The sequence below is a fragment of the Artibeus jamaicensis genome, unplaced genomic scaffold, assembly GCF_021234435.1.
Source record: "Artibeus jamaicensis isolate MK-2021 breed Jamaican fruit bat unplaced genomic scaffold, CSHL_Jam_final contig_373, whole genome shotgun sequence".
Classification (NCBI taxonomy): Eukaryota; Metazoa; Chordata; class Mammalia; order Chiroptera; family Phyllostomidae; genus Artibeus; species Artibeus jamaicensis.
Window position 1 is genome coordinate 5,001,371 of NW_026521807.1, and position 16,320 is coordinate 5,017,690.

General features: G+C 46.8%; 1 protein-coding gene across 7 annotated transcripts in view; it reads left to right on the plus strand.

The window, feature by feature from the left end:
* RASGRF2 (Ras protein specific guanine nucleotide releasing factor 2) overlaps positions 1–16,320 on the plus strand; it is a 192,590-nt gene that overhangs the window by 142,262 nt on the left and 34,008 nt on the right. For all 7 annotated transcript variants that reach the window (XM_037159313.2, XM_037159314.2, XM_037159317.2 and 4 more), the window contains one exon: positions 12,103–12,209. In XM_037159313.2, coding sequence (XP_037015208.2) covers positions 12,103–12,209 — 107 coding nt within the window. The remainder of the gene's footprint in view (positions 1–12,102; positions 12,210–16,320) is intronic.

Here is a 16,320-nt window from a genome sequence, read left to right on the forward strand (position 1 = left end):
GGCAGATGGCGCCAGGGAGAGGAGGGCATCGGGCCTGCAGTGGAAGACCTGAGCCTCATCTCAGGAGGCACTGAGGAAGGGACTTTAGAGGCACCTAGATAAGCACCTCTTGTTACCGAAGAGGAGCTGAGAGTCTGTGAAATGAAGGGACTTTTCCAAGGCCACTCAGTGAGATGAGCCCTTTAAACAGTCCCACCTCCGTTATTTCTTCTCCATTGTTTGCTGCTCTCTCCAGGTATGAAGGAAGAGAGGGTGGAAGGAATTGCAGAGAGATTTTGAAGGGAAGGGGAGGGAAGGTGTTTCTTGATCTCCCTCATGGGGCGATTGTAATCTTCACGTCACAGGTGGCATGGCGAGTTGTGCCGAGAGTGAAGGAACGGGGTGGTCCCAGCAGCATGCACTGCATGCACTGCAGTGCTGTTATCAACTCTGAGTTGTTTGACTTTGCCCTCAGAGGATGAGGGGATAGGTGCCAAGCAATTGGGATAAAGAACCAGGGGCCAATCATTGATGATCCCAGCTCTGTTAATTTCCTGGAGTAGAGTTATACAGCGAGCTGCTCAGAGTCAGTCTGAAATCTCGGGGGGTCTCTGAACCGCACACTTCAGTACATGATTGGATAGCAGGGATATTCTCCTCGCTGCACTTCTCGTAAGTTTCAAAGCAGGCACAGGATTTAAAATGAAAGGCTACTGAGCAGCCCAGTAGCCGAGCAGCCGAGGGCGTGAATACCTGCATTCTGACCCTCCACCTCTCTGCTGCCGGCCTCTGGGGCACGAAGAGAAAAGCAGGGCACAGGCGAGTTCTGATGGCGTGACCAGAGAGAGACACAGGGTGTGGAGCGACCCACACAGTAACTGAATGAGGATGCAGTGGAGCCCTTGTCCAAAGAGACCCCCAGAACTGGGCTGCCCGAACTCACCCAAGACCTCAGATCCAGCTCTCTGCCTCTGTCATCAAAGGGCCTTTTCCCTCCCACTGCGTCAGCATACAAACTCCTCTCTTCTTATAACCACAGTTTTATAACAAATCATTGGATTTAGGACCCACCCTAATCTAGTTTGACATTTTACCTTGATTACATTTGCAAAGAGCCTATTTCCCAATAAAGAAACATTGACAGACAGGTTTTGAAAGGAGCTGAAGTTTGGGGACACTGTTCATTTCAGTACAGACCTCCACACTGGATCTGTCAATAAGCCTCAGCCCCTCTGTCTCCAGCAGTTCTTATCGCTTCTGCCACAACCTTTGTCCAATCCTGCCTGACCTGGGTCAGCTGGGTTACTTTCTCGTGCCTGGTGTGCTTTTGCTCCATCCAGTCCCATTCCACAAGGCAGCCGGGGTATCCTTTCCAAACGTAAATCAGGTTCTATGGTTCACCTGCACAAAGCCCTGTGGTGGCTTCCTCGCACCGGAGAATAAAGCCCAGCTCTTTAGAGCTTCTGGGTTCATGAACACATGAAGATTTGGGGAGACTGGTGGGTCTAGAGGGGCATGCAAACTCTGTACCCTCTTCCCACCCCTTGCCCTATGCATCTCTTGCATTTGGCTGTTCCTTTTATAATAAACTGGTGATATAGAACAAAGAAAGAAAGAAAAATCACCCAGCTCTTTAACCTGGCTTGAAAGATACTTGGTGGTCTTGCTCATTGTGTAACTTCAGCTCCTTTCCCCTGCCCTCAGATTGGCTGGGCTCCAGGCACACTGGGCTGTTTTCTGTCCCTTGGTCATGCTCAGCTGTCTCAGGGCCTTTTCATTCCTGCTCTGCTGACACACTCTCCCCCCAGGTCTTCAGATAAGCACCTCCTTTTCAACCCTCAAGTCCCAGCTCCCACATCCCCTACCTGAAAAGGCCTTCTGCGACCCAGTCTAGTGAATGTGCTCTCTCGCGCGTGAGCCTATTGACCATTCACATAGCTCTTTCTAGTACCTGAATTGACCCTATTTATTTGTGTAGAGATATTAATAGCACTGACATTAAATGTTATTATTTGTATCCCCCAGTAGAAGGCCGGTTCCTATGAGCTACTAATTAATTTTCCTTGCCCACAGCTGTACCCCAGCTCCTACAAAAATTATTGCCACAAAGATGCTCAATAAATATTTTGTGTCTACTAAAATTTTGTGTTTTGTGGCTTCTACCCTTCCTCCCAAGGTTTATTTTATTTTTTAATAGTAAAATCTACCATTTTTATATGTTAAAAATGCTTTGGATACATTCTGATGTGTTAACAATCGAGGGGGAGAAAGTGGCCTGTCCTCATATCCCCTCCCCAACCATCTCTAAAATTCTCTACTTTAGTTTCTGCAAAATACCTCAAATAATTCTGTGGTCAGCCTCCACGCCCAGCACCTGAATACACAGGTGTGTGCTTACTCACACCTGTCTGCACACCCTCCTGGGTAAGACACTTTCATTTACCCTCCAACTCCCCCTCACTGTGGAAAAGCTTTTCTAGATGTGTGGAGGATTCTATAGAAAGATATCTAGCAGGACTTAAAAATTACTGTTATTTTAGTTTGTGGGGGAAACTTGCCTAATGCCAAGGATGTGAATATTGTTCTGCATCTGGCTGAGTCTCATTTCACCCGGAAGATGTGGTGAGTTGCCCATCGGGCAGTTCAAACTCATCCACAGCAAGTCTTTCTTCCTTTTCAGATAGGTGGCTAGGAAGTTGGGCAGGAAACTGTCAGGACTTTTGAAGTTTGTTCTTTGTGTGTGTACATGTGTGTTCTTCATGTTAATCATTTCTAGAACATTCTCTATTTCAAAGACCTCTGTAGGTAATACTGGTTTTGCTGTCAAGAAACTCTGACCAAGACTACTAGGTATTTGGTGCTTTAAAATAGATGGCCATATTCTGGTTTTCCAACTGGTTCAACATATTGTCTCCCACAAACCTTTGTCACCTTTAAGTTTCTAGCTGATTTCTTTCCTTCTTGTCTCAGCAATTTTCTTGAAAAGTCATTTAAACTTGCTTACTCTGTACTTTCCTCCTCATCAACTCCTCAAACGTCCCTTCTGCTTTGGCAGAAGTCACCGCATCCTGTGTCCTGGCTGTGCGTTCTGGTTACATGTCAGCCCCGGCATCAGACCCGATGACAGCCACGGTGCGAAGGCTGAAATTGCACAGCAGTAAATCGGCACGACTGGCACTCCCTGCAAACAGCTTCTCGGGTGTGTGTTTCAGTGGGAAGAGCCTGGATTTTGGAATTGAATAAGCTGGACATAAACCCTGGCTCTGCTTTTACTTTCTGTGACCTTAGGTGGCTGTTGAGCTTCTCTGAACCTGCTTTTTTGTCTGTAAAAGCAAAAACTATGTTTTGTGGAGTCGTGAGAAGTAAAAGAAGAAATACACAAAGGTTCTCAATAACTTGCATTTTGAACTCAGTATAAAATCATTCCTTTAGAATCCAAGCAGAGGTCTGAGGACGCCCTGTGGGGAGGACATCCCGCTGAGCGGTCAGCCGAGCGGTCAGCCTGGTAGGTCCTCCGGAATTAGGTTTTTGATGAGAGGACAGGGAGCGCGTGGGCCTGTCTGACATCATGTGCTGTGGAACCATAGCCCACGAGGCCTGACTCCCCGCTCACTTAGCACCCTGAGCAAAGCACTCGACCCCTTGAAATTTCTGTCCTCTCTCATTTGTGGGACGGAGCGAGGCTGCCTGCCTCTACTGTGGGCTCATTCCAAGAAACGAGACATATATGCTGGGCTTTGCCCCTGAAAGGCAGGGCCCTCTGCTCTGCTGGCTCCGAACCCATGGCTGCCTTTCTCCATCTGGAAACTGCCAGAAGGAATTCATAGACCCAGAGAACTTCAGGGGGCATCGTGGAGTCCTGACTGAGTCTCTGTCACACAGATGTTGGTGGCCCCTTAGCAGGGACGACATGCATTTCCCTTGTTTAGATCCCTTCCCATTGCCCCAGCTCCCTCAGGATCAAGTCAGAAATTCACAGCAGGACACACAGGCCCTGTTAGACCTCTGACCCCACAGGAAGCGTCAGCTCCAGAGGAATGAGCAGTGTCTGGCCCTCACCACCCCACACCTGGGCATACTCAGCAGGGGGCCCCGCCAGAACCTGTGGACTCTTCATCATCCTTTAGGGCCCAGACTCCTTTCCGTCCAAGACTTCCCTGTGCTCGGTGGCCCCAGCGCTGATGTTCTGCCCCAGCTGACAGCCAGGACAGTCACTTCAGGGAGCATGGAATCCTAACCACCTGCTCTGGCAAGTTTGCAGGCAAAGCTCCCTGAGCCCCTGAGTCAATTACACTGTGTTCCTACAGCCTTTCTTCTTGGACCTGTCTTGCCATCTTCTTTGGGGCCCATACCTGGCCTGATGAAACAGGTTCCCAAACTGTTGGGCACGTGGCCACCCAGCTAAGGCTTGTACTTGCTGGCTGCTCTTTCAAACACACGTGGCCATTGAAAGAAATGCCAGCCATGGCAGCTACCCAGGTTTCCTTCCTGTGCTCTCTGCCTTGGCTGCCTGTGTCTTGGGCAGCGTCGGTCCTGAGGTCAGCTCTGCTGCAAGTCTTTGCTCAGACGCCTCGTGCCTCGTCCTTGGCAGCTGGCTTTAAAGTCGAAAGTTCCTCCCAGCCTCCCAGCCTGCTTCTCATGCTCTGTGTTTTTTTCCCCATCACTTTTCTCAGTGTCCTACAAGTTTTATTCCTGCATTACTGTTCTCTCCTGCTCCCAAATGTGATCCCCACGAGGAGAGGGGTTCACGTCTTTTCTCCGATGACAGAAATTTGGCACTGAGAACACACTCGCTGTAGAAATGACTCTAGGGAAACGCCCACTAAGACTGCCATGCTGCCGTGAGAAGTTAGTCACGACCGAGTTATCCACACTCCACTCATGGTGATTCTGGCATGGCTGGTAAATTTAGCAGGTTGGAAATACTGGACTTATCCCCCAGGACCCCCACCTGCTCTGATCTCTTTTGAGACACCTAGTCCCTCTAAGGCCAGCCCACACGTGGATGTACGCAAAGCAGAAACATTCATTTCTTCCCCCAGGATGGGCTGTCCCGCGGGCTCACGCTGTGTTGACCCCACTCTCCGTCCCGCCCCCAGCCCTGCAACCACCAGCCCTCCCCCCGTAGCCACAGTGCGCAGCCCGTGGGCCTCTGCCAGGGTGGCTCCAGGTCAGACTTCTGTTTCTCTCTGCCGATTTATCTTCACTTGGTCTTTACAGTTCTTTGCTTGACCAAACTTTAGTCATGTTTTTTAACCTTTTCCTAGGCCTGTCTGTGTATTTCCTTGTAAAATCCAGTTTTAGTAAGAACCCCGCTGAGTTAGTTCAATGTCCTCCGTCTGCAATATCTGATCAGGCTCCTCATTCCCACTCCCCCAACACACACAGGCACCTGACCAATGGCCTGTCCTCAGCAAGAACACTGGTAGGTTGGGTCAATCAGAACCCCCATCCCCGGAGTTTTCTCAGTGATCTTTCGTCACCGACCCCACCTGCCCCTGTGCTGTAACTTCCCAGGTGCCCACGGTGTGCTCAGCACTGAATCCACCTTGCCCCCCCCCCAAACTGTAAAATCCCATTCAGGGGTTGAGGATGAATCCACCATACCTATTTGGATGGTCCTGGATGAAGTCTGTCTTATCACCTGTTTAAAAGAAAAAAGAAAGAAATTAACCAGCACTTTTTAAAATCCACAAGAACGATTCCGCTGACAGTTACTGATTTACCTGAAAGGTGAACAGGAAGGAAAGATACTGATTTTGCCATTCTTCATGTATTTTTCATCACAAATGATGGACCTGCTGAACTTCTTTTCCTCTCTCTAGAAGGATGTGTTTTTTCATTTTGTTACAATTAATGACACAGAGAAAGATCCCAGGTTGATCTGAGTTAGAAGGCCTTAAAAATGGAAGAATAAGAACACACTGACAAAAAGGTTTTTTCAAAAAGCAAAAAACCCCACAGTATTGTTTGCAGCTCATTAGCATCATCAGGGCCCCTATGCAATATTCATTACATCGTTTGAATAATAAAATGAAAATTTCCTTCTTTGCTTTATTTTATCAACTTTCTTTTCTCGCTCCACACTACTTTATCATACATTCTGCTTGTGGTAGATTTAAAATAAGTAGTCTTTGAGGTAGTATGGTGAAAGAATGACCTCATTCAGTTATACAGCATCTGAAGACACTTTCAGATCTTTCCTGTGGGAGGAGATGCATTTGTTAAGGAAAATACCTACTGGGTGCCTGTGTGCAAATCTCAAGGGTCTACAGAGACACTTGAGCTAAAATCTCCTCACCAAGGAGTGTACAGTTTAATGAGAGAGGTGGCACATCTGCCAATTCTTTTAAGGGATGCAATGGCTTGTTCGGTGTGTGGGAGAAGGACCGCGAAGTTAAATCTCATTCCTAAATTCATCAATACCTGTGTGGTAATTTGGTCCTGACCATTTTCCCAGATGGCTTTGTTGCCCAAACGAGCCAGTTCGACCAGTACCTACCACTAAGAAAGAATACACATAAATTTGACGGAGAGGAACCTGGGGACAGTGTTCTTAAAGTGTGATGTGGGTAAAATAAACTCTCCTGGTACACGCAGAGTTTGGTTTTGCTGGCACACCAGCCCCACAAAGATCTGCCATTCATTGTTCCAAAGATGGCGCAACCGCTCCTTGGGGACGAGTCTATGGTTCTAGGACCGAATGGCCTCTGCTTGGACATCACCACCAATTAGCTGTGTAGTTCATGTTTAATTAAACTCAGAAGTCAGTGTTGTCCAAGCAGCCCCCAATTTGGATAGGCACTTGCAGTAAGGAGGAAATCTAGAAAGTTGTGGGAAATTATGGCGCTGAACCCATAACTTTAAAGACTGAAAAGTGGGGAGATGGCCCCGTCTGATCAGGAGCGTGGATCTCCGTGCTCCTGCACACCAAGACAGCCACGGCAGCTAAGCACGTGAGAGCCCAGTTAAGGCAACTTCAATACGTGAGTTAGCAGCAGCTCCTTTTATAAAACTCAGTCTGTCAGGATTTGCTGCAGGTACGTCCTTCAGAAAGGTGGTTTGTGTACCTGGTTGAATTGTAGGTGGTTTAGATAGAGTCGAGAGAGTTTCTCTCTAGGATCAAAAACCTCTATTATTGGTCAAAGAGTAAAAGAGGTCCTTCAGGAAGGAAAGGAAGGGTTGATATCTATCAAATATCTACTATTTATACATAGCCTTGTGATAATTAACATGCTGTCAGAAGTATATTGTGAGGGCCACTGGGCCAAGGGGATGATGGGTGGATGAAGCTAGCTTTGGGAGAGAACCTTATTTGTATATTTTTATAATAAATATATTTCTTATTTACAACCTTATGGGGCAACACTATTCCCCTCTTTTCAGGAGTGAGAAAACCGAGCCACAGAGAGGTTAAGTAATTTGCCCTGAATTTTACTTCTGGTTCATCCTGGAGCCACATCAGGGGTGGCCTGCCCCGTGACGGGTGAGGTGTGAGGTGTGTCTTTGGAGTTTTCCTTCCCTGGTGCTTGGTGCTCCTGCAGCACTTGAGAGGCTGGTGCTTCCCGCGCTGACCCTTCTGTTGTGCTCCGGCCGTCTTCACCACCAGCTGTGGGCTGTTGAGGCCCGGCTGAGCGGGCATCGTTGAAGGTCACTTAAGTGAGTACCAGGTCAACTTCAAAGAGAATTTTTGAGCCGAGTGAGTGGCAGAAAGTGATGACTTCTGAACAGCAAAGAGATGTTTGTGAATTTACTGAGCTGCACCCATATTTTAAAAGCTCTACATTAAAAAATGTGGTTTGCCCTGGGTGGTGTGGCTCAGTGGACTGAGTGCTGGGAGGTGAACCAAAGGGTCACCGGTTCAGTTCCCAGTCAGGACACATGCCTGGGTCATAGGCCAGCTCCCTGTTTGGGGGCACACGAGAGGCAACCACACACTGATGTCACCCTCTCTTTCTCCCTCCCTCCCTCCCCCGTTCTCTAAAATAAATAAGTAAATAAATATATTTTTTAAAAGTGTGGTTATTAGCAACAGTTACTAAGAACATCCAAGCAATGCCATCAGACCCTAACCTAAATGGTAATAGAGGCTGGGATTTGAATTTATGAAACTTTTGGAGACTTTACAGAGAAAACACTTAAGTGGCCTTCTCACGTGTGATGCTGAATCATCTGGAGAGCAGAAGAAAGTTCACTGCCTTTCGTGCCTGTCTTTCAAAGTGAGCTCCCCTCTCTGCCCACCCCTGACACCGACGCAAGGGACAGTGTTGGTAAACGCTTCTTTCCTAAAATATTTTAAAGGCATAGGTGATCCCTTAAAAATGACTTTTTTCTCTTACCATTTTACTTTGATTTCTGTCCCTTGCTCAGCCCCACCTCCCATCCTTTCTGTTCTTGTGTCACTGACTAGCCGTCTTTTCAGTTGCCCATGTGGGCGCGGGGGCTGCTCATCCCGCTTTCTCAGTGTTCGCGAGCTTTCCACATCCTCCCCGCAAGGCCGACTCGGTATCCCCGGCTCTCACTCCAGTGGAGGCCTTTACTCTAATTCAGTTAATTCATATGCCTTCCCATTTCCCATTCTCTTCATCTGTCTGTGCTTTTCGGATAACATATATATTCTCATCAGTTGCTTCACAGATATCTTTTTCGTAAAGTTCTGCCACCTCAGTTTGTCCAGGTGTGGTTTTCACTTCTCTGTCTGGCTTGGAATTCATTGTGGTTCCTGAGCCTGACGACCCATGTCTTTCATCAAGTCCGAAATCCCTTTTCCTCGGTTGCCTCTCTCTGACATTTTGTCTCCTCTTCTGACACATCACTGGACATGCGCTGCAAATTCTGATTCTTTACTCCAGGTTTTTACCTCGCTTTACCATTTTCATCTCTTTAGCTCTTTGTACTGCAGTTGGATAATTTTCTCAGAACTATTTTTCATATCTCTTTCTAGTTTTCTCTTTCTTTATTCAGCTGCCTCTAACCTGTGTTTATCTATCTGTTGGGTTTTAAAATTTAACTTGTCTGTTTTTCAACGGTAATTGAAATAATAATTTATTAATTTAGAGGAGTTTTATATGGTTCTCATAAACTTTGTCTTGTAAAATGTTTTCATTCTTTCCTCATATTTTCAATTCCCACTTTATGCCTTTGGTCTTGGTAAACATTCTAATTTGGGTTTTTATAATTCCAGCACCTGAAATTCTTGGTAGTAGTGGCGGAGGAAGTGGAAAGTTCCTGGTTCCTGTGTCTGCTGACCCTTGTTTATGGTGGAGGGACTGCGTGTGTTGTAATTTTGGATTGTGAGTTTTTCTTCAGGGGCTTTCTCGGTGGTACTCCAGCGCAGGCTGAGGTCGAGCGTGGTCCCTCCAGAGAGGTTTTGTGTGTGCTTCCGTCAGGGGCCTGGGCCACTTTCTATCTTAACTGCTCAGCTGGAGGAGCAGACCACACGAGCCTTGGTCAATCTGAGCTTCAAACCTGTTTGAGGGGCCAGCGGATAGCAGCCTCAGGGAGGCTTTTTCCAGCCCCCGCGAGATCTAGGCAGAGGCAGACATGTTTCTAACTGCCTCCTTGAGTAGGCTGAGGAATTTTTGTTGCTAGCTCAGCTTTTCATAAAGCGGATGATCCTCTGAGAGGTCCAGCTGCATATGGGAGTCTCAGACTCCATTCCCTCATCTGCACTTCGTGAAGGCCCTGGGACTTCCTCCCCTGACCATGTGGGTTTTAAAAGTTAAGCCTTGTGTTACCAACACTAGTTTCTGCCTTCTTCTCGGGACAGCCAGCATCCGTTCACTCAGTTCTGGTTTTCTGATCTCTCCATATCTTTGAATCTGGAAAAGTTCTTCTTTTCTTGAAAACTTAGCTATGTATTTAAAAAATGTATTTATTATATTTTACCCAGATTTGCAGAGCAATTTAGTTGTGTATTTATCTCTTTATGTATTTATTTATTTATCTCCTCACCTGAGGACATGCTTAGTGGTTTCAGAGAGAGGGAAAGTGAGGGAGAGGGAAAAAACATCCACATGAAAGGGAAACATCAGTTGGTTGCCTCTCGTCGGTGCCCTGACCAGGGACTGAACACCTAAGCCACAATGGCCAGGGCCAGATTTTCAAAGGATTTCTTTAGCAAAATATATTTTTTGAGATCTCTAGGTTGCCAAGGATACCTCGTCATCATCCTTCTCTGACGGTATCCACTGGCGGGTGGACGATGTCTGTCTGTACTCAAAGCAGAGTGTGGAGATGGGGATTCTGCCCTTTAGACACTCAGATTTCTTTCTAACTCATTCATAAACTCTGAAAACCTGTTCATTCAGTCTTCCATGCAATTGCCTTACACCCATATTATGTTCAATAAGTACTCAGCAAGTTTCCACTATCCAGGCTTTCCCTCATTTGTTGAACAAATATACACTGTGTACAGAACACGCTGCATGTCAGACCTGGCTCATGCTCGGCAGAGGTGTACTGATCCCTGTCTCCATGGAGGACAGAAATATTAACCAGATAATCACATAGATCAGTGTAAAACTGCAAATGTATCTGAAAGTAAATGTGTGTGGTACTGCGAGATGTCTAATAGAGGATTTGTTTGACTCAGGCAAAGAAGAACTTATCTGGGGAGTTGAAATAGGAAGCAAGAGTGGCTCTCGGAGAGGACAGATTCAAGGAGGCAGGAGCGGCAGTGGAGACCAGCCTGAAGGCCGCCGCACTAGGCCACGGGAGAGTTGCTGGTAGCTCGGTGCCAGCATCGGCTTCGTAGATAGGAAGACATGGACAGGTCTGAGATTTATTCAGCCGGTAAAATCAGCACACAGGTGGGCCAAGAATGATTCCCAGGTTTCAGGAGTATTTAACCCGATGACTGGTGGTGTTCCCCTACCGGGATAAGAGACACAGGAGGAGAACAAGGTTCAGTACAAAGGCCATGAGTTTTTCTTTTAGATGTAGCACATTTAGGGTCTTTGGAACATCTAAGAGGAAAATGTCAAGGGGAATTTGGACGTATGGACCTGGAGCTCAGAGAAGAGTTCTGGGATCAAAGTATGTCAGTAAGTTGCTTATAGGTGGCCGTTAGGTGAGATTTCTGTGGAGATGTGACGGATGTCCCTTGGCTGTGGGACATGGAGTTGATGGCAGCTGTATGGGTGGTGAGATGGGATGAGAAACTTGGAGCTGGAGCTGAGGACATAGAATTGGTGTGTAGACAACGGTCGAGAAGTTTGCCAGTGAAGTTACGTAAGGCTTCACTTAATTTTTAAAGGAATCTGTAACTAATTAATTGTGGTTAATTATGAATGGAAGTCAGACTCTTTCAAAATAGCAGAAAAATATTAAAATGGTTTCCTGCTAGTGAAAACATAGCTGGAATGGAGACATAGGCTGGATAGCGAGGACTCAGAAGTCGCCGAACCAATATTGAATCGTAATAATAGGTAATACTTGTTGAGCTTTGCTATTGCTTCAGGTGCCATTCATAAGCTTAACATGTATTAAATAGCTTGATCTCCACCACAACTCTATGGGGTAAGGATGCTTTGTATCTCATGCAGAACATGAGGAAACTGGTCACCAGAAAGGTGATATAACTTGCATGGTAGGAGAACAAGGATTCAATCCAGACAGGCTGTCTGTGGAGTTCATGTTCTGAATCACAGTGCAATACTGCTTCTCGATATATGGGTGCACAATGAATTATTTGTATCATCTGGAAGCCAAGATGTGGCATCATCCATTTACCTGTATTGCAAATGTTGTTGGTTATATAACCACTTTGGCACAGAACCAATAAACTAATGCTGACTCAAATACTTGCTAAAACTTCTCAGCTTTATATTACAGAGCAAGACAGGTGTAAACGGAAGTGTCATTAGACCAGCTTTAGCTTTAATCAGTGACCTTTAATAAAGATGCACATTATTCAGCTGTGCCTGTAACTCTGTGTTGGACTCACTTCTGAGGGTATTTAGGTAAACAAGCAGAGAATCCAACAGTCTGACGCCACTTGCACCTCCGTCAAATGTGTCATTTGTGACTCTCGTTAACCAATGTCCTAAAATAAGTAACACTTTCTGGGTCCCTGGGGACTGGCTTTAACTGGAGCATGCTTGTGTTTCTTTTCCTCCTAAGGATTTAACAACACCGACAGGATATGCGACAAAGAGTTTATTATCCGTAGATCGGCCACCAATCGAGTACTGAATGTCCTCCGTCACTGGGTCTCAAAGCACGCACAGGTAATTCAGTGGCCTCATTAATTGTTTTCAAGAATTTTTAAAAAATCAACTTTCTAAGTCATTACACATGTACAGTGCTTCCTGATTCTTTGGCGTTAAGAGTTTGAAACCTTGACATTGGAATGTAGGAGGGGAAGAACTAAGAGGACACACATGCAGATCAAAGCAAACACATGCATATTGCCAACACCCACTGTTTCAGATCCACAAATGTGGATGCTAAAGCCACAGCAGCACCTCTGCCCTGCTGTGCCCCCTCAGGACCACTGTTCACAGGGGCCTCTCTGTACGTGGAGTTGTGCCAGCTGCAGTGGGCTCCACTAGAGATAAACAGCAAGTGTCCCTGGAGGTAAATAGCAGGTGCCCCCTGGAGGTAAGCAGTACCCAGGTACCGGACACTGGTATCTGGTCAGAAAGTGTTTTCTTAGCCTGATTCAGGAGATGCTTTTGCCTCATGCTCTTTCAGGCTCTGGCTCCTACATTCTGTTTTGAAATTGGGTCACAGTGATAGGACACCAACTTGTTAGCTGTTTGTGTGTTTTCAGTGCAAGCCTGTAAGGTTTATGCCCATTTCATAAAATAAAGCAAGGACCCCCTTCGCCTCACTGGGCCAAGGCATACATTGTGCTTTTCTCCCCCACCGCTGAACAATGGGGTGGAGGGGGCTCCTGGACAGTGGCTGGCCGGCCCTCTAAGGAGAATTTTGGAGAGAGAGAGGAGGGGATCGTGAACGGATCAGAACATGTGAAACATATACAATATGAATTAGCTAATGAGTTGAGAAAGGAAAAAGGCAAGGAGTTCCAGGTGGTACCTCATCATGTTCTCAGAGGCCGTCACGGGTGGGCCGTATGGTCCTTGGTGGAATCTCATTTTCTGATGGTAAGTCCATCACATAGGAACACATAAAGGCCAGGATCCTGAAATCCCTGGTGTAAAAAGAATTAACTGAGTGGGAACAGTCGGACTTGGGCCTCATCACCAGGAGCCCATACAAATTCTTAAATATCAATTAAAATTAAAGCAACAAAGATAGCATATAAAATGTAAATGGATGTAAATATTTTATTTTACACAACTTAAATAAAAATTAATTCTAGGTGACTCAAATCCCGAGAACCATCCTTAGCTCACTGAAAATGTACGGTCTCTCTTCTCCATAATCTCAGTGAGCTTCTTGTAAATCCCTTTTGTCCATTGCAGATAACGTGTGATGATGAGGTTTTTTCTGTATGTCCTCCATCCCATTCCTGTGTGTGTGTGTGTGTGTGTGTGTGTGTGTGTGTGTGTGTTGACTCCGAGTCTTGAAATCAGTGATTTCAGAAGTAGCAAGTAGCTTCAGCAGACAAGGCTGAATGGATACCGCTCACCTCTCTCCCCCATCTCAGCTTGGCCTGTGCAACTTCATGCCAGGACTCACACAGCCACAGTACAAATCGAAGCCCCGGTTTACCTGGCCTCAGCTCCCCTCCTTTCTTCCAGCTCTTCTCTCAAAAAACCCTAACCATTTTTCCCTAGCAGGCTCACTCCCCTGCGCTCAACCCCCAGTGTCTTCTTTTTCTAATGATTACAAATAGGAATCCCTCGCAATTCACATATAACTCTTATAATAGCTAGAAAAGTACAGTGTGCTGGGGCTATTTTATGTTTGGTACAGAGAATTCAAAGTTGGGAGGAGATTGGTGTACTGAATCCCTCACTTGTAACAGATTTTCAGTGTGTTACCCTCTAGTCTCATAGCTGCATCGTATATACATACAACGCATGCATGCATACACACACATCCATACACATGTACAGATACACACATCCATCCATTCATACATGCATATAAGGCGATGTTAGGTGAAAGGCACCAAGTCATTAGAATAGAAAATGGGTTAGTGAGGAAACAAGAGTCTCTTTATTCCAATTGTATCTGGTGGCCTTTCGTTCTAACTCAGAAAAACACCCCCAGTGTTAGAGCCGGCTGTCGACTGGACAGTGGGGTACTTGCCGGCTGTTACCTCAGATGTGGTCACGCCTGGGACAGCACTTCTTCATTCCCACTTAGGGGCCACACCAGGAATTGCAGCTTCTCAGACAGTCCCTCTGTCGGGCATCTATGGATGGCGCAAATTGCTCAGGCATTCCGTCTTTTCTCCTGGCGTGATTATGGTATAAAACTTTGACCCTGATGAGCCAAAGGAAGCTCTTACCATTCGCTCATTTGTCTCTTACCTCCTCTGCCCATGTGAGTGGACTTGGGGGTCTGTGTCTGGTTGCCAGTTGTCCCGGTCGAACCTCATCATGTGCCCCGGTCACCCTCCTCATGCAGTGAGCTCTCTGTCCCCCTCTCTGCAGAGCCACGCAATGCGCAGGACGTGCATTTCTTCTGCCGGACTCGGTGTCTAGGGTCCCTTCTTCCCCCTGCTGACTTGCTGTGGGGCTCCAGGGAGGGCAGATTAAGCAAGTCAAGGAAGCCTCCTGGCAATGGATTGGTTCAACAGTTCAAATTCAGAGAGCAGGTTTCAGCTCGTGGTCCAGGAGGCCATACCGTGTGCCCACCACCTCCTCACTGTGGGCACAGCCCGAACCAGTGAGTTCAGAGGAGGTGGGAGTGTGACCACGGACTCGATGGGCCCTAAGCCAGCTGGCCAGTATGGGCTCTGAGAAGAAATAACAACAGCTTTATCCCAGTTCCTCTAAAGGTATGTACTGCCTGAGAGCCGATGTCTAGCTATGAGGTGAGACTGCAGGTCCAAACCCCCGGGCTGTAGTCAGACTCTGCCAATTAACCCTCCTCACCTCGGTTCTCTTTCTCTCTCATGTCACGGAAACGAAGGGGGTGCACGAGAAGATTTTTCATTATCAGGGTCACTCTGCGCCAGCCGAGTTCACGGAAGGGAGAATGTAGCACTGTTGTGGCATCCTGATTACTTTGAGTTAGTAGCTTTTAAAAAAAGAGTAGGAACTTGTACTCATTTCAAAAATACAACCCGACATGGTAACAGATGCATTTTCCCTCCTATGGTAGACTCACCAGAGACACCACTGCAATTTACAGAAAACAGAAAAGCCGCAATGAAGCAACAAGGTGTAGATTCGTCCCCGATAATTAGAGAATTGAGTCGCCACAAAGTATTAGATGTCATGCATTCGCTTCTCATTTCTTTTCAAAGGCGACTGATATTGGCAGATACTAGTCTGGACTTAATTCAGGAGAAGCAGAAAGTTGCAGAGGTACAGGTGTTGGTTCTCTAGAGAAATAAAATGTCTTTAGATGTCACGTTCTACGCCCCCACTCCAATGCGCTGTTAGAATGCCACTTATTTTTCTAGAACCTTCTAGCCTTTCCTTAGGCATACACTACTTGGTAAAGTAAGAACGTTTCATTTTTTTCCCGATTCTAAAATTTTGCACCTGTTCATATATCCTGCCTTTGTTTCTCCTTGCTTCGTCAAACTTTTTTCACTCACTGTTACCTTTGACGTTGAAAGTGCAGCCACAGGGCCAAGCGGGGTTTCACCTACATGCCTTGTCTACCGGCCGGCAGGAGCTGCAGGCCAGACTCGGGGGCCCGTGTCGTCCTGCCAGCTCTGCCGCTGTGTCCTCCCCGGCACCCGGGGCCAGTCCTTCGCTTATCTGGGTGTTAATTTCTTCTTCTGAACATGAGAACAGCCATTCCCCTCTTCCCTCCCCCAAAGAGGTGGTGGGAGTTAAAGGCTATGTTGGATTAAAAAGCGTGAAAGGCATAAAGTACAACATGGGTTTGCAGGACTAAATCCCCTCCAGCGTCTGCATTCCACCTCCCCACACAGAGCCCCTGAACAGACAGGGCCTGCTGAGTCATTCATCTTTGTTTCTCCTTTCACGGGGTTCTGCAGTGTTGGGCACATGGGCAGAGGTATCAAATTGGGCTTGCATTTTAATGTTGCTCTTGTTCATTCACTCTGGGACGTCATTTTCGAGCCTTTAAAGTTGCCAAGTCAGCCAACACAGGGACCACAAACCACCAATGGGCCAGAAATCAGGGTTGTCGTGTAGAGAATCCAAGTCAAAGACATGTGTTTGCAGTCCGCATGCTTCTTGAGTGACTCCTGCTGGGAGACTTTCTGTGTCGTCCGCACAA